This window comes from Euprymna scolopes, chromosome 34, assembly GCF_053919585.1.
Source record: "Euprymna scolopes isolate OS-2025 chromosome 34, ASM5391958v1, whole genome shotgun sequence".
NCBI lineage: Eukaryota > Metazoa > Mollusca > Cephalopoda > Sepiida > Sepiolidae > Euprymna > Euprymna scolopes.
This window is the reverse complement of record NC_136515.1, coordinates 51,283,560-51,308,146: the sequence shown is the minus strand read 5'-3', so window position 1 is coordinate 51,308,146 and position 24,587 is coordinate 51,283,560. Positions and strand designations below refer to the sequence as shown.

General features: G+C 33.5%; 1 protein-coding gene across 1 annotated transcript in view; it reads right to left on the bottom strand.

The window, feature by feature from the left end:
- Positions 1–3,373: 3,373 nt before the first annotated feature.
- The window catches only part of LOC145259038 (uncharacterized), a 62,759-nt gene continuing 41,545 nt past the window's right edge, over positions 3,374–24,587 (bottom strand). The window contains exon 2 of the mRNA XM_080116664.1: positions 3,374–4,063. Within this exon, the coding sequence (XP_079972790.1) occupies positions 3,738–4,063 (326 nt within the window). The 3' untranslated portion in view covers positions 3,374–3,737. The remainder of the gene's footprint in view (positions 4,064–24,587) is intronic.

The window sequence follows — 24,587 nt, the reverse complement described above, 5'->3', positions numbered from 1 at the left end:
AAAATAGGGTAAATATTTCAGAGGAATTGATCTAATACGTAAGATGTGCCCTTGCATGAGTAATTGAGCATTCTGGTCATTTCTCCTTCATTTTTACAAAGATATCTATTCATTTCCTTTTTAGAAGGGAGCCACCGCTTATCAAGGCCTGAAGGCCACTTGAGGATAAGGGTCAATGAGTTTAAGGTGCATGGCAGCATAACATACTGGGAAGCAGTCCTGCACTATAGTTCTAGGAAAGAAACTTTGCTTGTGGAATTTGCATTTAGTTTTAGGCACAGATGAAGAGTAGGGAAAATTGACAGTGGTTGTAGCTAGACGATTGCTGTGAATAGATTGAATCTCCAGCATCTGTCATGATAATAATGATAGAGCAGGGAGACTTGCAACGTCTCTTCTGTGATTAAAGGGTTGTAATGTACATTTCAAAGTCGCTTTTGAACCATGCCAAGACAGGAAAAGGTGCTATGAGCAGCTCTTCCCCAGAGGTGACAAAAGTACTTCATCCTGGAACCTATTTGGCTCTTACACAGGTAGAAGATTGCATTGGTAGTGGGATACCTTCTAGAGTGGCATATAAAAAGAAAACAAAAAAGGAAAAAAAAAAAAGAAAAAAAAAAACAAAAAAGGGGGAAAAAAAGAAAAAAAAAACAAAAGAAAAAAAAACAAAAGAAAAAAAAACAAAAGAAAAAAAAACAAAAGAAAAAAAAACAAAAGAAAAAAAAACAAAAGAAAAAAAAACAAAAGAAAAAAAAACAAAAGAAAAAAAAACAAACAAAAAAATCACATTACACTATACACACGAACACACCTTGAGTTACGGGTCATCTATATTTCAATAGATGACGCTATCTCCTTTGTGACGTCATAAAAATTTGTCCAGCGATTTCCAACACGGTTTACATAAATAAGAACACCTATAAATAAAAATTACTCCACAAAAAGAGGGTACAGTGCCTTGTATTTTTGATTTATATTGAACTAGCCTGGGTACCCAGCGTTGCCTGGGTGTTTGGAGATGTGTGTTGAGAAAAAAAAAAAAAAAAAAAGTAGTAGTAGGCAGGCAGGCTCGAATCCGTACTGCAACGGAGGAAAAGAACATGAAGAAAAAAAAAAGTGACGTCTTTGCTGTTGCGTCCATCGCCAAACCGGAAGTGACTACAGTTTAAATTAAGGCTAACCAATCGAAAAGAGGGGATGACTTTCGAAAATATCATAAAAAAAGCGACCCCTCCCTGTAGAAAAGTGCCCAGTTGAGAGTGAAGAAATTAATGTTTTTAGCAAATTTTTCGATATTTGTCGTCCAAAGGGTCGAGCTTCAAAACGATATTGATCTCATGAAAATCCATTGCCCCTGTGAAAGTTTTAGGAAGACATACAAACATACATACATATATACATTTAAAAAGACAGGTGAGATTTATATAATAGATAATCATGCAGACACACCAGTTCCCGTTAGATCACCAAAGTTAAGCATCATTGAGCCTGTTCATTACTAAAATAATACCAGATGGTGAATGTGCTTTCCGCTTATCTTGGCATTGTTTTCACCTATCCTGGCCTTCTTGCCAGTAGTGCCGATTCAGAAGTGTGGTTAAGGATTGTGCAACCCTTGCTTGACAGTTCAAAGTTTGTCATCCATTACCCCCCCCCCCCACCAAGATGATCAGATGGTACTTGTCGTTCGAATGGACGAACATCCATTCTTTTTTAAAGATGTTCCTGTGGTCTGTCACGTTGACATTTAAATTAACATTTTCATCAGGGTCACGCAGATGTATAGTTACATATAGATAAGGCTCCTTGAGTTGACTTTTGTAGGGCAGATCAAATAGATCAGGGGTTCTCACCCGCGGTCCATAGGCAAAACATAAGAATGGGGATCAACAACGATATTTTGGTGGTCCATGAAGAAAACGAACTAATAATAGTTTTTATTATTAAAAATTTAATTTCTACTATCTAATCTCCATCGGCTTGACCATGGAAGTAATATTGTAATACAAAATATTGGTAAAGAATTATTATTGCTCTAATTTAGATTATTATTATTATTACTTATCATTATAATTATTATAGTTGTTGTAGAATACTTTATTTGCATGAAATTAGTTTTCATTTAAAAATAAAGCTTAATTATATAATATTTCTTTGATTATTAAAACCTCAAAATTTATGAGTGAAAAATAGAAGATTGTCTTATGGCCAATAGTTATGAAGGGGTCCACCAAGATAAAAAGGGAAAAGAGGTCCATGAGTAAAAAAAAAAAAAAAAAAAAAAAGGTTGAGAACCACTGAAATAGATCGTGCAATGTTCGAGTAGTCAGTCGTTGAACTCTCTCTGGATGTTACACATTGGATATGGGGCAGAAGACTGGGCAACGTGCTCTAACAACGTTCTGACAATAGCAGCAGGAAGTGGGAGAAATATTTCAGGAGTGAGTTTAGAGAAAGAGTATGAAATGAGATCATGTTTTCTTTTCTTTTTTTTTTTTTTCACTTTCGTTCATCCATAACAAGGTATATTACCACCGAGAGGTAAAGAACTAAGGAACCAGATTTATACAGGGGAATCCCAAGTGGGGATTTCTGCAGTAAGTTTGTTCACATTACATTTAAATTTTTGAATGTTGGTACAGCCAGGGAAACGATATTTTTTTTTTTTTATCGAAGTGAGTTTTTCAAAATTGGTACCACAGAGGTAATTTTCCAATTATCAGAGAAGCAAGATTTGGTTTGTCCATCATTAATTTATTACTTGGCCTTTTGGCTAGCAACAAAGTTTAGTATCTGTTCAGATATTACACTTCCACCTTTCCTGTCCTCAGTCAGTAGAGGAAAACTCCTTCATGATCGAGACAATTTTTATTTTTGTTTCCATCCAGAGTGCCCCTTTTTGGATAGCTGGATTTTCTCTACATTAAAAACGGACCTTGTGTCCAAGTCTGCCCCTCGTGGGGAGGCAAGTAAATAAGAACTAGGCTAGGGATTTTTATCCTGAGCTCCCCAAATCAATAGAGATTAGACCATTACTGTAATAATCCAGTCCCTGTTGATTTTGTGTTCGGAGTAAAGTTCTGTGCAGTTCTAGGAGGTCCACCTTCCCAGGCTTTGCGTTCTCTTTTTGAAGAGAGGGCTTAGTTTATTGCTAATCACCTGAGGTGCCCTCGCCAGGGGGATGCCGACGGGGCTGCTCAGGCACTATTTGCAGGTCAGAGTGCCCCTCTTTGGGGAGCTGGACTTTCACCACGTGAAAACCCGACCATGTGTCTAACTCTGGCCTCGTGGGGAGTCAAGCAAACAAGAACATTTTCGGTGGTCTATCATGCAGGTTTGAAATAATTTCAGATGCATCTTCACATAAGCCGATCTGTCTCTTGATCTCTCACGCCTTAAAATAGCTTTAAATAATATTTTCATTGCTAAAGGCGCAAATTGAATGGACGCATCTTAAGATGTATTCCGTAAAGATTAATAGGTTCTTCAAAAGAAATATCAATATTGCTTTCTTTTTGTGTGTGTTGGTTTCGTTTTGAGAAATATATTTTATACAAATAGACTATATTTAAAAAATTTAGAAAATTTAAAAACCTCAGCCGTTTTAATATAAATTTAAAATACAAAAATATTTAGTTAGTAGAATTTCTAATTTGAAAAAAAAAAAAAAAAAAAAGTAAAATAAAAGCTTTCTTAAATAGAAAAACGGTCTCAATAATAATTAAAAAAAAATCTTTTTATGAAGTGATATTTTCTTCACCAGACAACTGATGCGGAGAGTTTGTCGATGGCGATAAACACTCTACCGAGAGGCTAGAATCATTCAAACCAGTTTCGCATTTGATGTGTCCTTTGTCCATTTCCCGTTGTCGTAACTTCCGATCTTTGGCCCGGCGATTCTGAAACCAAATTTTTATCTGTCGTTGGGAAAGCCCGAGTTCTTGAGCAAGTTCCGCTTTTCGGATCACGTTTATATAAAAACTACAGTGGAATTCCTTTTCGAGTTCAAGTCTTTGGTAATCCGAGTAGACAACACGATACTTGTCTTTCGTCCGAGTTCGACCTGGAAAGAAAGAAAACGTACATTTTTTAATTTATAGCATATATATACAAATACCGTAGAACTTTTAAAAGTATGTGTCACGATTTCCAGATTATAAAAAAAAGGAGGATAAAAAGGTGACAAACGTACTACGAATATTAAACGAGTATGTAGATACGCTAATTTAATGTTCGTAGTATTTTATCACTTATCCCACCTTTTTATAAATAGGATCTCCCGATCATCGAAGACGCAATGTAAAAAAAAAAGAAAAAAAAAAAAGAAAAAAAAAAAGAAAAAAAAAAGAAAAAAGAAAAAAAAAAAAAGAAAAAAAAAAAAGAAAAAAAAGAAGTTATTAGGCCGTTCACAAAACTAAAATATACCTTCTTTGTCTTCTGGCTAGGATCCAAAGCCAGTATTTGTTCTATCTAAAGATGGTATTATAATGTGGGGTTTGCGTTCGCACCGGGCGTCCATACAATGGAAATATGTCACAGACTCCTATAAGGATATTGGAAATAAATCGTAATAACCATTTTTGTCATTTTCTCAAGTTCCTTAATTTTGACTTTATGCCAAATGGGATATTTCTTGGGGGATTTATAACGGGTTTTATATCTGCGTTTATAGTTATGTGGTGCGTGACCGGTAATTTTCCGATGTCACCAAAGCAATCTTGGTGTCTTCCTATTCGAGCTTCTATATCAGTCTTATTTATCGCATGTATTCTTTTTATCAATCCCAGATTTTCCGCTGTGTTTGTACTAATTATTTCATTTGCATTCGTATCTGCTACTATAAACTGGGTATTCATTTTTATGTCTTTTGTTTTGAAGCCGTATCATCCAGCTTCCTATTATCCGAATTTTTGTACTATTGTATGCAGTTAGTGTTATCGTTGTTTTCGTTAATTTAGGTTTTATTGTGTTGTAAATCTTTACTGGTATTAAATTCACTTCAGCTCCTGTATCAATTTTAAAATTAATGTTTCATTACCTTGTAGTTTTATTTTCCACTTGTCAGTTTGGAGCACGTGTATATTTTTTCAATATGGCGTCCAAGTTAAACTGGTCTGACTCCACGTGGTCTGAGTTGTATGATTGTCCACATTGTATAATTTTTTCTTTTGTGTTCAACATATTCATGCATAATGCCCTTTCTTCCACAGTTTGTATAGGGTTTGTTGTATGCGGGACAGTTGTTTTTCTGATGCGAACCAGAGCAATAGGTACATTTTCATATATATATATATATATATATATGATAATAGTGCACAAAAATGAACAATTTGTTATAAACTGTAAAAAATTTATGCAAATTAGCCATACAAATAGCCGTGTTTAGGTATTTGTTTTCCATTAATTATACAGTATTTTAAAATAATATGTTGTACTATGCATTATTTTATTCGTCTCAAGGTATATTGCTACTGCTTTACGGCATATGAACCGTTTTGGGGGTTATTTAGTCGTTATTAGAGTTTACATTTTAATGGAAGGATTATAAGTGGGGAGGTGTGCAAAAAGGTGCTTGTTCACATTACATTTATGCATGTTGGTAGTCGAAGCAACAAAAAAATTAAACCGTCAGAGAAAAAAAGTAAAATAATCTGCAGTGAAGTCAGCAAAACGAAAATGGGATTAAAAAGCAAAACAAATATGCTTCAAAAATGTTACCAAAGGCAAGATAAGTCACTCTTAACTGGATATGATTTTGCTTTTTAACTTATTTTGAAGCATTTATGTTAGAATAAAAAAAGATGGTGACAAGTGACTGTGAGGTCTCAAGTATCGCTCAAAAGTCGAAAATTAAACAGCAATAAATTACAAATTAGGCGAAAATCTATGGCAACTGAACTGTACATTTATTAGTGTTTTTGATGAATTTTGATCGCCTGTCGCCACGTTTTTTTTCATACTAACAGTATCTGACAAAATGTAAAAAAGAAAGAAACACCTTTAAATAATTTAAACACAACATAACTTATCTGGTTAGGCAGAATAGTTGCATTTATTGGTGCTTCTACACTGAACGAACGAAATTCGAAATATTAAATTTCAATTAAAACAAATAGTTAATTGTTATGTCTTAAATAGTAACATGTGAAAAATTATGGAAAAATATATAATACAACATAATATTTTAAAATACTGTATAATTAATGGAGAACAAATACCTAAACATGGCTATTTGTATGGCTAATTTGCATAAGTTTTTTAAACAGTTTATAACAAATTAATGTTTAGTGTTATTTTTGTGTACTGTTATCCTATTTATATATATATATATATATATATATATATATATAAACACACACACAAAAACAAACAAACAAAAAAATAAAAAATCTGACAAACTGAAACACGTGAATGCGATTATTATTATTATTTAGTAGTAGGAATAATATACAGGGTGGAACAGAGCACCTTGCTTATTTGGAATAATTAAAACAAATAATGCAGGTATACAATGTATACCTGCATTATTTGTTTTAATTGATATTCCAAATAAGCAAGGTGCTCTGTTCCATCCTGTATACATGTAATTCTTTGAACTGCAACTATTACAATATTTAAATTTGATTTTTAATCAGTTTTAAAGACGATAGTAAGATAGCGTCCATTCTTCTCTATACATTGAGTTAATCGAACTCTTTCCAGCATATCGATGTGTATGTTGGCGACAGTTCGAATGTTGTTTTGCAGGTGAATCAAGGCGCTAGGATGATCTTAGTAAACAACTGATTTCAGATATTCCCATAAAAAAATAGTCACATTGTGATAAATCAGAGGACCGTGATGGCCAATTCAGATCGCCCCCCAAATAAATGAGGTGTCCTGGGAAGTTCTGCCGCAAAACATTCATTAACGTGCGTGCTGTGTGTGCCGTGAAAATAAATAAATAAATAAACAACGCATATTAAGAACGTAACTTTAAGCCTCACCCTCTCAAATAAGTCCATCCTTACCATCGCTGGAGCAACAATCGCTTTAGGGGCGTCAAATTTAAATAAGCAAGTTGTATTATTATTCTAAACAGTTCATTTCTTGCAAGTAAAAATATTCGAGCTGAAATCGAAACCAAAGCCTAAAGACAGCGAGTCAAGTACGATAACCATTACACCAGATTGACTATCAAAAAGTGTTTTCAAACCAACTCGTACTTAACATAAGCTGTCAGATTTCACGACCGTGCATGCGCAGTCGAGAAACAGTTGAAAACGTAACAATCCAGTGGCCTCCTACGTACCAATTTTTCAGCTTTTCACCCCTTAGCAGCCCCTTTTTTCCGGATGAAAATGAATTAAAGTTTTTCACATATCCTATATACCGAATTTCAAATCCATAGATAAAAAAATTCGTTTAGTAATATATATATATATATATCCCTTTTTATTTAACTTCACTGCAAAATGCGCAAGTATTATTGATTAAAAAAAATGAGCTATTTTGATAGCATTATAGGTGTGATGTATTTATATTTCGCATGGCGACATGTGACACTAGAGTCGAGGATGGAATACTGCTGCCATATCTGGGCAGGAGCTGCTAAAAACAGCCTATCCTGCCTTGACAGAGTACAAAATAGACTTTGTGGCTTTTTCTCTACCCTACAACCTCTCTCCCACAGAAGAGACGTTGCGAGCCTATCCTTGTTTTATCGTTATTTCCATGGCAGGTGCTCATCTGAACTCCAATCTCAGGTCCCCCCTCGCCAATCTTTCACGTAAAACACCCGTCTAGCTGAATCCACTGTGAAAAATTTCCCCCACTCTTTATCTGTGCCTAAATCAAAACGTGGATTCCATGAACAAAGCTTCTTTCTTAGAACTGCACGCCTGTGGAACTGTTCCGTCTGCCTGCTTCCCACCTGACTACAACTTGGATATGTTCAAGTCCAACGTTAACAAATTCCTAATGAACCGCCCTCTTAAGTAAACACTTCATCAAATCTCCACACTAACGTACTGTACTTGCAATAACCCTTATCCCTGAGTGGCTTCTGGGCCTTGATAAGTGGTGACCACCGTGTAAAAAAAAAAGTGAGATTGAAGAACCAAGGCCCTAGAAGAAGGTGGACCTTCTAGAATAGAACAGGACGAGGAGCATATCACAACCAATAGGAAAAAATACAACTATTATATATATATATAATTTTTTTTTAACGATTTTTAGCGACTTTAATAGTAGATTGGATCCATTACAAGGCCGGTTTTAATTTCGCTAGTTCAAATTGAAACTACATCAAAGTCAGTGTCGTAGACATTATAACATTTTACAAGGAGAGTGACTTTTGTACTAATCGACCCGTCTTGTCCAGACTATACAAGTGGAGGAAAAAGAAATGTTGCTAGGCTACCCAAGAGTAGAGGAGTATTGCTTTTGTAAGAATGGCGTTATGCTCGGAGAGCAGACGGGACTAACGACACCTGGTCGTCGTACATATGGTCGAAAACGAAAGAACTCAAAGTAAACATGTTTTTTTTTTCCGAGAAAAATGAAAGTAAATATTTCCCAACGTATTATTTGGACATCTTATCTTAATTCAGCGAATGTTCATCCGTGTGGTTGAGGACCCTCAACTTTCAGCTCTGATCATGGCTCGAGTGGCATACTAATTCAACAGGTTTTAAACCATTTGCTTTCCGAAATGAAAATATCTATTTTCATCTTTTATATTTATATTTTACGTAAATATTTTCAGTGCTCGATACGCAAGTAGAGCTAGGTAGTAAATTTTGAAGGTCCCTGTTTCATCGTTATTTTCATGGCAGGTGCTCGACTGGGCTTCAATCCATGGTCCCCCCTCGTCAGACTTTCACGAAAAACACTCATCTAGCCAGAACCACTATCAACAATTTCCCACACTCTTTATCTGTGCCTACACCTAAACGTAGATTCCATGAACAGGGCTTCTTTCTTAGAACTGCTCGATTGTGGAACTCTGTTGCGTTTGCCTGCTTTCCAGCTGACTACAATCTGATTGTCTTCAAGTCCAACGTGAACAAGTTCTTATTGAACCATCTGCCTAAGTAATCCAAGTTACAAAATTCCCACTAATGTTTACGACGCTAAAATCACAATGACTAATGTATACCCATTAACCCTTATCAAGGTCCAGAGGCCACTCGAGAAGTGGTGACCCCCACATGTAAAAAAAAGTGCCATTAATAAGTTTCTAGACTTTTTTTTAAGACTCTTGAAAATTCAGCATGCTATTGCTATACTTCTTATGAGATGAGACTGACCAATTAAGATTTTATGTTCAAATGAGCAGCAACAGCAGGAATTGGAATACACCCTACTAAAGCCTCATTACCACAGCTGGCGAATTTCAAAAATACAATCTGGATATGAGGACACTCTAGAAGAACGATATGCAAAAAAAAAAAATAAATAAATAAATAAATTGTTTTAAACTTGAATAAAATACCACAGAAACGTATAGAATGTTCCAAACTGCTTTTGGACCATCTTGCATGAATAGAAGTGTGCATAAGAGATTAAAGAAGACAGGGAGTCTGTGAGGGATGATGAGGTTTGGGAGAAGTAAGGAAGTCAGAATACTAGAGTTGATTGACCAAATAAAGAATTTCATGAATAAGGGCCGTCGTGTGTCTAGAGACAATAAGTACCCAGTTTGATGTCAGTGTGGGAACTGTACACACAATTATTCATGAGGAACTGAAGATGCGGGAGATTTGCGCAAAGTTTGTTCTAAGAGTGCAGTCCACAACTCCATCCTTGTCAGGACTATTTGACCGATGGGCATCAAAGACAGTTCCTTACTCTCCCTATAGTTCAGACCTGACTTTTGGTTATTCCTTTAGCTTAAAAAAAAAATAGAGGTTGTTATGAAACAATTAAGATGAAAGAAGCTGTGACAAGTGTCATTGACACGCTCACACAAGAGGACTTCTATGGGAGTTTCGATAAGTTGTTGGAATAATACGTGCATTGCAGCCGAAGGAGATTACTTCGAAGTGAACTAGAGTTTTATGTGTGTACTATCAATAAAAGTGCGCATACGAAAAAAGCTTGGAAACTTACTGAATATATAAACACACAAAGCAACACCAATTCTATGTATTAACCTAAAGAATCTTCACGAGGATGAAACGCAGACAATTGTGTGTAACTTAATTGCCATATAAATATATACCTTCAAAACTTACTAATTATATATAAGCTTTTTTTTTTTTTTTTTTTCAATGGATACGATACATTACTTTGATCGTAAAGAAAAACCCGGAGCTCAACTCCCGGGATTAAAGATACCAAATGTGATCGGTTCATCAGCTGATGTAATTATAGTGTGACTCCCAATCCGTGAAACCAAGGGTACCAATGGATGATCATGATAATCTTTAGTGTCCATTGAATTATATTATAGATAGACAGAGAATTAAAAAGGAACAAACAGAGTTATGTGTTCAAACGTTTCCTCTTTATTTCGAAACTTCCTCTGGATGAAATAAAGACGAAACGTTAATGAACATAACTCGGGTTGTTCCTTTTTATTTCTCTATTTCGTCGGAATAATATTTCCATTATATATATATATATATATATATTTATTTATTTACATACACACACTCTAGCAGACCGCCCAGCGTTGCTCGGTCGTAAAACAATCATATTTTAATTTATACAGCAACAGACACGAGCACGCGAGTATTGTTTTTCTTAAACAGTTTACTTCATGTAAGTGAAAAGAAAAAAAAAATACTCGAGATGAGATCGAAATCCAAACTTAAAAACAGTGCGTCAAGTACGATAACCATTAGGCCAGCTTAATACGATCTTAAAGTGTTTTCAAACCCACTTATTAAGATAATCTGTCATGTGAACTATTCACGCATACGCATTTGTGAAACGGTTGACAAACAAAAATCCGATGACACCCTCCTCCCACGTACTAATTTTTCAATTTTGACCCCTTAACAGCCCTTTTTTCGGATGAAAACGGATTAAAACGTTTATAAAACGTCTTAATACCCTACATACTAAATTTCAAGTTTGTAGAACGAAAATTCGTGAAGTATATAAGTTGAGAATCGTCATCACACATTCTAATGGCGTGTTTTATTGAAGAGTTTCATTCTTTGTATTTGTGTTAAGGTTAAAGGCTTTTTTTAAAACCTTATAACATTTACTTTTTTTTAATTAAAAATTTGTAAGAAAATATAGAAAATGGTTCGCTGGTTTTAGCGTCGTAAATTATGCCATGAAAACAGAAACGATTCTTTTAACAGTCGCGTGAAGACAACATTTTGTATTATTACTGTTATCAACTTTGTTACGTTAAAAAAAAATCGATGCAGCTTTTTTTTTATGTTTCGATTAAAAAAAAAAAAATATTGATTCAAGCGTCCTAAATTATGCTATGAATAAATGAACGAATTCCTTAGTAAACGAGAGTTTTCTCCCTCCGCAAAATGACAAATTGTAAAACAGCGACCATCTCGCTTTTCTAAATATAAAGATAAGGTAAAAAAAGATAGTTTGCTTGAAGCATTTCTGGTAAATAAATATGTAAGAATATAAGAAGACTATAGCAATACAAAGAATTTATTTAAGTTAACAAATTTACCGAATTTCCATTACTAACGATTACTATATTTTCCCATTTCTACTGTACACTCTAAACCTTATCCTCGAGTGGCCTCTTGGCCTTGATAAGTGGTAATCTTTATGTAAAAAAAACAAAAACAAAAAAAAAAAAGAACCGGGTGTTGAAATGATGTGACTTATGAGCACAAGTAGACAAACGAATGAAGGTATTGTATTTTTTATCTTCGTAAATATTTTCCAAAAACAATCACAAATCAGTAAATATGGGCTTTACTGCTTGACATAGCTATTAAAGACTTCCATTTCGGCTAACTTCGCAGATATATTTATTTATAACTAGTGGGACTTGTGGAAATTCCGCGGTGGACTCTTTCATCTGTAATATATTGATGTTCACATTCTGTAGATGTCCAGCGTAAATGGAGACGCCCCGATACGAGGGGTGTGCAATAAGTAATGCCCTTGACCCACTTCCCATAGCAGTAGAGTAACGAAACTTGGCACAGTTATTAGTCTTTCTCTACATAGGAACCACCCAAAGTTATTTATTTCTCCCATCGTTTGATGCAGCTCTGGAGACCGTTTTTGTAGAACACCCCAAGTTGGTCCTCCAACCACGACGTGACTTCAGAAATCAAGGCTTCATCATCTGGGAAACGCTTTCCTTTCAAAAACAACTTCATGGCTGGGAAGAGGTGAAAGTCAGAGGGTACAAGGTCAGGAGAGTAGGGAAGGATTTCATATTTCATAACCACACGCCTGTGCTTCTGATCTGGCGACATGCGAGCTGTGGACCGGAGCGTTGTCCTGCAGGAGGAGGGTACCTTTGCTGATCTTGCCCCGTCTCTTAATTTTGATAGTTTCCCTTAATTTCCTCAAAAGTGAAGCATAATAGGCTCCTGTAATTGTGGTACCCTTTGCCAGGAAATCTGCCATCGCTACTCCATCCTGGTACAAGAAGACTGAGCATGACTTTGCCAGCAGAGGACTGCACCCTTGCCTTCTTTGGAGGTGATGATTCCAAATTCATCCTTGAGCAAAAAGGGAGGGGCCAGATCTGGGAGCTGTTTCCACAAACTTCCGGCCATGTTTGAATTCACGATGCCAGCGTTTTACAAGGTCATTTGATGGGGCATTATCACCATAAGTTTCTTTCATTTCATCAAAAGTCTCCTGTGGTGTGCATCCTTTCAAATACAAAAACCGAATCACTGCTCGACATTCAATAGACTCCATTTCACACCTGACTCGGTTCAAACACCTGCAAAACAGAAACCACAATTAGTTCAGAGCTGTAATTTGCCACATAACCCGTAGAGATATAAATTATTGCACATGCAAAATTTCAGCTAGATCAGACAACTGGAAGTGGGTCAGGGGCATTACTTATTGCACGCGCCTCATATTATTGTAGCTCTTTTGTTAAAACTGTAAAAGTATTCAAGTTAGCAGGGACGCCTGGCGTAGTCCGGTCGTAAAGTACGCTTATATATGATATTTGAATTCTTGCAGATTTCGTATATATTATTATAGAGTTATGTTTCTATTGAATTTTATATATTATATTATATTTTGCGATTATTTAAAATCGCAAAATATAGCCATATAACTTGGGTACATAAACGACAGTCAGTAAGTTAGGATTGTTAATAGTAGGATTATTACTTACTCGTGTTTTATTTAAATAATATTTAAGTACTTCTGACATGCCAATTAAGTAGATATTGCTTTTAGCTAAAATTGAAAAAAAAAAAATTTCAGTAGATACCATTGTTTTTCTTTTTTTTATTGATTTTTCCGTTTTCCGAATTTCGCTATTATAATGTAGTTGCACCCCAAATTTGTTGGGATGCTAAAAACAATTGTTAAATTTGCAATGAAATAAAAAAAAAAGGAAAAGCTACCATTCTCTCATCTCATTTTTCTAAAAAAATCTCATCTATTTTGTATTTCTCTTTATCCGTTCCACTTTTCTCCACAACTATTTTGCTAATCTGGCCAAACTATCATCTTGATCTTTATTATATAACAAGGTACAGCAAACTAAGTATCATGGTATCTGTTCATAATGAACAGTTAGGGATTAGTATTTTTATGCAAAAATAAATACAAATTTAACCATATTCAACCATTAATCCAGCATAAAGCAATAATTCCAAGTCAACGGGCTATAACTTTTGCCCGTTTTTATTGAACTAAAAAAAAAATAGTTTTGACACTTGTGCACTAGTGCGAAAGTAATATCTTTTCGATTGGGACATTTGGAGATTGCATAGCAGGGACAGACAAATTTAATTTCAAGACCAAATAGAAAATTTCAAAATAAATGAGTTTTTTTAAAAAATTTATTTTCAAACAAAGATTTAAAATATTTTAAGCAAAAATTTTCGAATGTGTTTATTGTTGAGGAAGTTTATGTTAAATATTTATTGATTTAAAATAAATAAAAAGAAACTTAGACAAAATAGAGTTTTCTGTCTCTGACGAAAGCTTGTCTGCCCCTGCTATGCACTCTCCAAAGCTCCCAACTGAAAACCAAAAATAATACAACACTGCCGTAGGTTTTTTTTATAATCATTTTTTCCTGCACTTTAAGGCAAAACGCACTAAGGTGCAGCAAACTAAGTATCATGGTATCTGTTCATAATGTACAGTTAGGGATTAGTATTTTTATGCAAAAATAAATACAAATTTAACCATATTCAATATAAAATTAAGTTTGACCAATCTACGTTCCACATTTTTAATTTATTCATGTCATTATGTGAACAGTTTTTTTATTATTAGAAGATGCATTTTTGTATTCAAAAGACGGGTACTTTTTTGGCACGCTAAAAAGTACGCCACGCACCAAATTTCATTGCGTCATGACTTTCTACAGAAAAACTTATTTTTACATTTTTATCTAGCGAATAAACATAAAATTATATGAAAAACCACGGTTACTATTTTTAATGGAGCAGAAGTCAATTTTTTCGATTGCAAAACAAAACTAATTTTTGATAAATCTGTGTGGCGTACCGCTGCATTATTTTTTCTAAAGGATAAAATTTATGTTTACAAGAATGTTTATACATTTATCTAGCAAATAAACATAAAAATATATATGAAGAACAAAAAACATGCATATTATTTAAAAAAAATAAAAATTAAGCAAAGGATGAAGTTTCGTTTAATAAAAAAAAGCCAACTTCATCCCCGTTGCATAATTTTCATTTAAAAAAAAAAAAAAAAAAAAAAGAAATCAAATTGATTGATTCAAAAACCTTTCTAAAATATTTAAAGGTGTTACGCATAGAAACAAAAATCGCGGTGAATGTTTTTTTTCTTTTCGAAAAGTTATGATTTAAAATAGTAGACATTAAAACGTTTTATTCTGCTTTTCATATAAATATTTGGATTTTAACTAGTTAAAAAAAAAACTAACTTGTTTTTTTCCCATTTTTTGACCATGCCTAGATATATATGCATAGATGTAGCTTTCGAACACCATTTTAGACACATTCAGTCGTGATAAGAAAATGCTACATTGCATCCGACGAGCAACACCATCACAATATCTTTAGAGGAAAGAGTTCCTATGGTTCTCTCTAAATATTTAGTCCTACCACTCCTACCAGTTGTCCCCCGGGACCAATTCTACATTTTCCACCGATATTGTGCTTACACCGACCGTAACTGTCTAACAGACACAGACCTAAAATAATCTTTTAAATTTCCAATTCATAAATAATAAAGTCTCCTTTACCAAATTCTGTTCATTTTGATTAGCTGAGCTCTGAAAATTCTTGTATTCCGGAATCCAATTCATCAACTTATAAACGAACGATTGCTAAAATAAAAATATGGCATCACTAAGAGACATAATTTGGCCCGGCAATGCGTCTGATACAAAAAACAACTTTTGTAAAAAAATCTGTAAGGAAAATAAAAAGTAAATAAACATCCAAAATACTTCTCAGGAGAAAAATAAATATATATTCAGTAAATTTACATATTTCTTTTATTGTACTTCTATCTTTCTTCCGTTAGTTTGTTTTCAATTCCGTAACTGTTCGAATGCTATACGGTTCGTGCATGCATGTTTGTACGCATGTGTTCAGTTGAGCAGGAGTTTCAAATAAAAAAACTCCTTGTTAAATACATTGAAAAAAAAACAAACAAAAAAACAAACATCTGTTTCTGAATTTCGCTGCAATAACAAACAAAATTATATTTGAAAGCTATATTTTTTGCCCCCCCCCCCTCAAAGGTGTGAAAATAATTTATTTGCTTAAACAAAAAATTTAAACACCTTGGGCAATAGTTGCTCTTACATCATCCACTTACTGAAAGGGTAACCGCATTTATTGGCAGCTAAAAACCCAACCGAAAGTGTACAACAGGTCCAAATACCCTATATATCAGATTTCAACTTTGTACCTATTTACAATGCCTCCCCCACGGGACAGCGTTAGACACCAGGGTCGTTTTTTACCGTGGAGAAAAGGTACAAAAATAAAAATTGTCTCAGTCGTGAAGGATTTCTCCTCCACTGAAAGAACGAGAAATGGAAGTGCCGCATCTGAAGAACAGATACTACACTTTGATGTATTTATTTGCTCCCCAACTGAGCAAATTAGGCACAAGGCCGATTTTTAAAGTGAGGAGTGAAGGGGAAATTGGGACCAACTCTACGGGGAGTAGGGGAGCTGGATAGTGACAATTGGTATGAAGGGTTGCCCCTACATTGACCAAGGTCTTATATGTGAGATTGCTCCCACATATGGTCTTTGCTTGCAGTATCTGCCGGAACAGATACTACACTTTGATGTTGGCCAAAAGGCCAAAGAGTTGATTTAGTCGACTTATTCAGAGAGGATTTTAGTAGAGATTTTTCGCATACACACTAGCAAAGTCACTGTATGTATATACTATACATATATATATATATATATATATATATATATATATATATATATATATATCAGAATGTAGAAACTATGCATAAAAATTCAGCGTAATAGTGAAATGAAACCAATCCTCTCTGAAGTCAGCATAAAAATTAAATAATTAATGAATGCTCGCTTTTCAAAGAAATATGCAAATTAGTTAACCTTCATAAAGTCGCTCTCATATCCATAACTGAGTATAATAAGAAATTCCTTTTAATAATTTTTCAATAAAAATATAGGCTTTTAATATAAATGTCAGAGCGAGAATAAACAAAACAAAACAAAAAAAAAAAACTTAACTTCATAGATATAAAAGATTACGCACATCTCGGTTTAGTGTCAAATTTCTTCGAGGAGAGAAAGGTCAATCGGTGTAGATTACGGTTGTCAACGACGCGATGTCGTCTACTAACGACGAGACTCACATAGAAAGTGTTAACATTTATCAAAAGCGAAACGATGACCAGGGGAACGGGATTCACGAAAGCGTTTGTTGTACGGGCAGACGATCAGCCAGTCAGTTGGACACCTTTTTTCTGGCACATCTGATTAATGGGACTTTTTAAGCGCAGAGTTGAGCGCGACGGATTATCCTGACTGAGACTGACAGCAACCAGCTGGTTGTAGGATCGGCGATTGTGTCATTTCGAATTAGATTTCGTATTCAGCTAGTATAATTCCACAGCTCTCTCTCTCATATATATATATATATATATATATATATATATATATATATATAAATGGAAAACGACAAAAATATGTACATTTGATGAACTAATTTAAAGTCTCTGATAATTTGTTTGGTTTATACCATTCAATGAAACACGTGTAAGACGCAGTAATTTAAACAATATGAATGTGAATTAAGTGTATATTCCTGTGATTTTTGCCTAATTAATCAAGTTACATACGCTCCGAAACTGTAAATGCATTATTGTTGAGCTTAATAAACCGTTTCAATTTTAAGATTGCCTTATTGAATGTATCTCTACAATTATATAAATGCAACTTCGTCTGTGTGTGAGAGTTCGTTCCTTATAGACCCAGAAACGGCTGAACAGATTTTCTTTAAATTTTACAGTCTGAGTGATATTAGTTAGGTTTTGTCTCAAAATACCCCCCGATAATCGAAACCGTTATTTTAATTTATCTATTATCGGTAAAGCCATTTTTCTATGTCGTCGCTTAGCAACAATGATTGAATAATGGGCCGTGAAAATTCTATTGTGGGTAATTTGATAGCCTTTTTTTTTTTTTTTTTTGCATGACGTTGTCTGTAGGTTCAAACCCCCGCACGTAAATTTCTTTTCCATTAACTGCAAAGAATTTTTCAAGACTTGAAAATTTATGTGTTTTTTTGTTTTTTTTTTTTTTTTTTTTTTTTTTTTTTTGCATGATGTATGTAGGTTCAAACTCCGCATGTAAATATTTTTCGTTAACTGGATTTTATATAAAATAATTTTATAAAAGAAACGGTAGGTTCTCTAGAATGCAATGTAGAATAACATATTTTGGACTAAGTTACTGCATGGAGGCATGTGAAGCTTCCTCCTGGGCGATTTCACGGATTTCGATGGCAATAAAAATATGGAAGAGTGACATGTTCGTTGATCATCATTCGATCCCGAGCAACATCGGGTCTCCCTGCTAGTACATTATAACCGTGCATTTATTGTTAAGGATGAGAGAGATGCGACGATTCCGATATCGACCCTTTTTAAAACTTTAGAATATTTAGTTATATTTAATTTATAACTTTATTTTACGTTTTGGATTACTGTAATATGTTCATACATTTTCTCAAATGTAAAAATACATTTGTGTGTATGCGTGTGTGTGAAAGGGGGCGAGCTATGCATTTTAATATTACTAGTAGTTTAGAACCAATAGATATGAATCGTTAAAGCATAATCAGTAATAGCAAATTCCCCCCCCTCCCCGAAAGAATCTTTCGTTTTCGATACCACAAATGTTCCCTATTACGATTAATCGTCCCAACACACACACATATATATATATATATATATATATATATATATATTATATACACACTAGCAGGGAGACTTTGCGTTGCTTGGGATTGAATGAAGATCAACAAATGTTTCACTCTCCCATATTTTATTGTCATCGAAATCGGCGAAAGCTCCTATTTTTCAATCAAATCGTTCAATTGTCTGCTGTAGTTGGAAACCCACAGCGGTGCACGAGCTGTATCAGAATTTTTGTAGGAATTTTTGACACCCCTAACACGAAACTGCGAATAAAATATAAAAAAAAAAAAAACTCGTAATTTCTCTGTTAAAAGTGGGTTGTTTATTTTCTTTATGGATTACACTTCCAAAATAAACTATTAAAGTTGTTTTAAAAGTAATAGAAATTTTTTTTTTTAAAAGTAATGAATTTTACGAACTCAATATTTTTCAATTTTTAAACTTTAAAAAACTATCAAAATTTTTCTATTGATTCTATTTTTACGATATTTTTAAGGTCAATGTGAAATTTTATGCTCTTTCCAATAAACCGAATATAATATTTTAGACAACCGTTTTTTTTTAAATTCACGCCCCCCCCCCCATTTTCAAGTGTCTATTAAAAAGTAAATAATTTACTCACCGAAAAGTAATTAATTTACTCACAAATTGAAGAGAAAAGGTCATTAAATAATATATTCAAATTTAAAACAAAAAAAAACGTAGTGTTTTTTTAGAATTTTACTTCTAAAGTTTGAAGTTTAAAACCTTTCTTTTTTAAACCACGTTATTTGTTTTTTTCTTTTTTAATGGAACCATGGTCCTTGCCCCTTTAATTGAAAAAAGAATTAGGGCTTGAATTACATTTTTCGAGGAGTTATAAGCTTGGAAAGACAGGGGGTCGAATAATTCACGCCTCCCATTTTTTAAATGTCTATTAAAAAGTAAATAATTCATGTACCAAAGTCTTATATATCATAAATTGAAGAGAAAAGGTCAATAAATAATATATTCAAATTTAAAACAAAACGTACTGTTTTTTAGAGATTTACCTGTAAAGTCCGAAGTTTAAAATCTTTAAAAAAAAAACAAAAAAAAAAAAACACATTTTTTTAATTTTTTTTATTTTTTTAATGAAACCTTGGTCCTTGCTCCTTTAATTGAAAAAAAAAAAAATAGGGCTTGAATTACATTTTTCGAGGATTTATAAGCTTGGAATTTTCACGAAATTTCTGACACACCTAGTCCGCAGTGATAGTCAACTATAAATTTTAGTCTACATTGCAATGTCGATCAGCGTTTCCCAAAGTGGGCGGTACTGCCCTCCTGGGGGCAGTCCTTTGATATTGGGGGTAGGGGAAGTAACGCAAAACGGGGTGTTTATGGAGTAGGGGACACCGACAGACTATTCTTAAAGCCAAGGAATCGCTAACTGTTTATTGTAGAAGAATTTTTTCTATCCTTTGCAAATGATTCAAATTTTAGTATGTAACTAGACTATCCGTGACCCGTTGGGTCAGTATGTTGTATTAGCTATAGAATTAATGTATGAGCGTGACACTTGTGACGTAAAGAAAATAGTTCTTTTGTGACATAACAGAAACATTTCTATGAAAGTATAAAATGAAAAAAAAGAATATAGATAGATGTCTATGGGTTGTTCTGTTTATAATTGTTTATTTTTGAAAAAACAAAAAAAAACTTACAGCCATTGAATTATAAGTGGTTTGCCATACTCATAGGTAAATGTGCACTGAACAGATACCATAATACGTTAAATTCAAATTTTTATATATTTTTTTATAAATGAAATTGTTTGTTGAAAGTACAGAATAGTTAACACTCCCCATGTTAAGAATCGCTTTTTAAATAGAAAATGAAATTTAACTTTTTTTTCATTTGTCAAACATTCATGACCCATTGGGTCAAATATTTAATTTATATGCTAATAATATGGTCAATAAAACTAATTAAGACAATGCGGAAATGAACGATGTAAAAACAAAAAAATTTGGATAATTCAAACGCAAAAAAAAAAACGTACACAGTAAAACAAGTTTTATTGTCGCGTTGATTATTTATAACGCAAATTAAAAACATTTTCGTGGTTATTCATTTATGTTGGTAGTATAGAAGAAAATGTATGAATGTTTTTTAAGAAAGGTGTATTAAAAAATGGAGAATAAAAAAAAAAAAAATGAAAGCGGTGGGTAAATCGCCGTTGTAAAATGCTCTTATGGTGTCAACGGGTTAAAGTAGATTTATCTGTAAGAAATTGCGTTAAAATAACTTAAACGTAATACAGAAATGAACGATGTAAAAAAAAAAAACGCAGAAAGTATTGTTTATTTGGATAATTTAAACGCGAAAAAAAACAAAAAACAAAAAAAAAACAACAAAAAAAAACAACAACAACAAAAAAAAACAATTGGGACGCTGAAAACCTACACAGTAAAACAATACGTTTTATTGTCGCATTGATTATTTGTTTATGTACGGATGCGCAACCGGAAGTCGGATTACAACACCCGTTATAAGGTCATTTGAGTTTTATAATTATAGATTATGGATGATAAAGACTACCAGTTGTCAAAATTTCAGCTTTTCACAGTTGTTATTTCTAACAAATAACAGATTTTAAAATTTTGTCCCTTAGTTTTGGACGCTACTGTAGCTTTCCAGTCTTATTCATTACCGTCTGACCTAAATCGATACATGCACCAAATTGAAAAAATTAAATAACGTTCATAACAATTTAAATGTATACTTGCGCATGCATAAAAGTGACGTTTAGTCACTTACGCCTGCCAAGTTTCAGTTTTTTTTGTTTTTTTTTTTTCAATTTTGCTCCCTTAGTGTCTATTATCGGCTATAAACCAAATCGAATTTTTTCCTCAGGTCCAAATCCCCCATATATGAAGTTTCAAGTTTCAGACGAAAAATCGAGTGTTTTTTAGAGACCGTTCCTCAGACAGAGAAAACATATCAAGAGTATTACATCTTCCTTGAAGCATCTTTCGAATCCTGTTTAAATAGCAGGACAATGAACTTTAAACCATTATAAAAAAAAAAAAAAAAAAAAAAAAAAAAACGAAACAAAAAGAAAAAAACGAAACAAAAAGAAAAAACGAAACAAAAAGAAAAAACGAAACAAAAAGAAAAAACGAATGCATGTGTATTCAAGATTGTGGCGACTACCCCAAACTCCTGACTTTGAAATGTTCAGATTTTCCAATAGGCACCTTATATATCTGCTAGCTGGGCTACCCGACGTTGCACGGGTCTCGCTTTTTAGTTTTGCTTTTCAAAGCTCGTTCTTTGGGTTGCATCAATCCAGCATCTTTTTGTGTCATTTAACGTCAAATTAAATCACTTGGTAAAAAAGGGTAATATTACCGACATAAATTATTTTAAGGGAAATACAGGTGTTTTTGTTTTTTTTTTTTTTTTACTTGTTTTCCCATAAAGGTAGAGTTAGATACAAGGTATGCTTTTAATATAGGGGGGAGGGACCAGCTCCAAAAAAGGGGCACTGGTTAGTAACAAAAATAAAAAAGACGTATCAGTCATAAAGGATTTCTCCACTAACTAAATACAATTGAGAATTAGTCAAAAAGAATTCATGAGTATCTTTTACAATCTACAGAAATTCGAAAAAGTGGTAAAAAATTCAAATATCTGACAAATGTTATCAAAGGCAAGATAAGTTACCTATCTGGAGAAAGGTTACTTTAAAACGTTTATTCAGTTCGAAAAAAAAAAAAAAGTGTTAAGCGCTTGGTAAGAACAAGAAAAATGGCCACGAATTGACACCTTAAAATAAAAAAATACACAAAATACTGTTAGAAACCCATCCAATATATGTTACTGTGACGTACTGGGTGGGTTTCTAACAGTATTTTGTTTTATCATTTTAAAGACTTCCAATATTTAGCTGTCAATTCATGACCAGTTTTTTTTTCTTACATAACACTCGACACTTTTTTGAACCGAATAAACGTTTTTAAAGCGAGTAAAACCACTAAAACCTTTTTTCAGGTAGGTAGAAGAGTAACTAATCTTGCCTTTGCTAACATTTATTAAATATCTGAAATTTTTATCACTTTTTTGAATCTGTATTGCAAAACACACTCAAATTTATTATAATTTAGTTGGAATTCATTATTGAGATGAGTATTATTTATAAATTTATTTGTTTCGGACTATTATCCTCATACTTTCTTAGTTGTTTCACAACGCTTCGGCCAACTATTCTTCTGGCCTTTGCCAGGTAGTGACTCCAAATCTAACTGCATTCTCAGCAATTACTGCCATCCATAGTTGTCTCACGTTTTGGTCAAGTAAGTCTGTACACAGTGGATAGAGACGTTGAATATTTATGGTTCCAGGTGAGAATTGTCTGAAGATAGCGGTTTCAATCCTACCCAAAGGCAGTCAGAGGCTTACTTGGCCAAAACGTGATGAGATGACTACAACTATGGATGCCAGTAATTGCTGAGAATGCAGTTAGGAGACTCGGAGTTCCTATCTCGTCGCGATTACTACCTAACAGAGACCAGAGGAATATTGGCCAAAACGTGAAACAACTAAGAAAAGATGAGGATAATAGTCCAAAATAAATAAATACACAAATTTATTTTAATTTGCCTATTTATTTGCGCCTTATTTTTTCATAGAAACCAATTCAGAAAAGATATGAAGCCACATAAGGAGTCGAATAAAAAACAAACTCAAAGTCAAAAATTAACCATCGATAATTATATGGATAGATTTTGACACAGAAAACAGCAATTCTTCCCCCTTTGTCAGAAACATTACACATGAAATGCAATCACTAAAGAAACAAGCCGAGCAAACAAGGTCGCTGCCCACAAATGAAAAGTTTACTTTAGCTATGACTAATGTTTTGTGCAAAAATGTCAAAAAATCCCAGCGTAGTTATTTGAAAAAAAAAAAAAAAGTGAACAAATGAATTATTTGGAAGCAATTTTATCCCCATAATACTCCCTGGCGGGGGGGGGGGGCAGAATTATCCCAGAAAATCCGTTCTGGCAAAATAATTTACTTTCACCATGACTAATGTTTGTGAAAATTTTTTTTAAAAATTCAAAGAGTGGTTATTGACAAAACAGCAAACAAAAGAACAGACGAATGATTTTGGAGCAATTTTAATCCTATAATGCCCCCGCCCGGGGGGGGGGGGGGAGACAATCAGATTTATCCCGGAGAAACTGTTCTGACAAAAAAATTTACTTTCACCATGATCAATGCTTGTGCAAAAAAAAATCGGTTATTGATAAAAGTGTGAATGGAGGAACAGGAGTGAATCACTTGGTCCAATCCCTCCTTTGTCGGGCGATCAATAAGGGCAGCGGTCGAAAGTAAACTCAAAATCCGCTTTCTATTCCCCATTTTTGCATTAAATATTTTCAAAACAAAAATAGTTATAAACCTTAAAAATACGCGTAAATATCGACTGAGCAAAGCTGCTGTTTAACAGACGAAAAGACTACTTTACTCAGAATCAATATTTACAAAATTTAAAGGCTTTTTATTTATTTATTCATTTATTTTTTTACAAAAGTCTAATTATCAAAGCCCGGAGGCCACTCGAGGATAAGGGTTAATGAGTGTATAGTAGTCAATGGGACAATATCGTAAGTAATCGTTAGTAGCAGAAATTTGTTAAATTGGATTACTTAAGGAGCCGGCTCATCAAGAACTTGTTTACGTTGGACTTGAAGACAACCATATGGCAGTTGGCTGGAAAGCAGGGGAAAAAAAAAAAGGTTTTACACTTTGGAATTTGCAGGTAAATTTCAAAAAACTTTTTTTTGTTTTAAATTAGAATATTTTATTTATTGATCTTTTATCTTCAATTTGTGATATATAAAACTTTGGTACATAAATTAAAATTTTAATAGATATTTGAAAAGGGGGGGGATTAAAAAAGTTTGCCAAAAATATTATATTTGGTTTATTGGAAAGAGCATAAAATTTCGCATTGACTCTGAAAATATTTTACGATATTTTCAGGGTCAATGTGAAATTTTATGCTCTTTCCAAT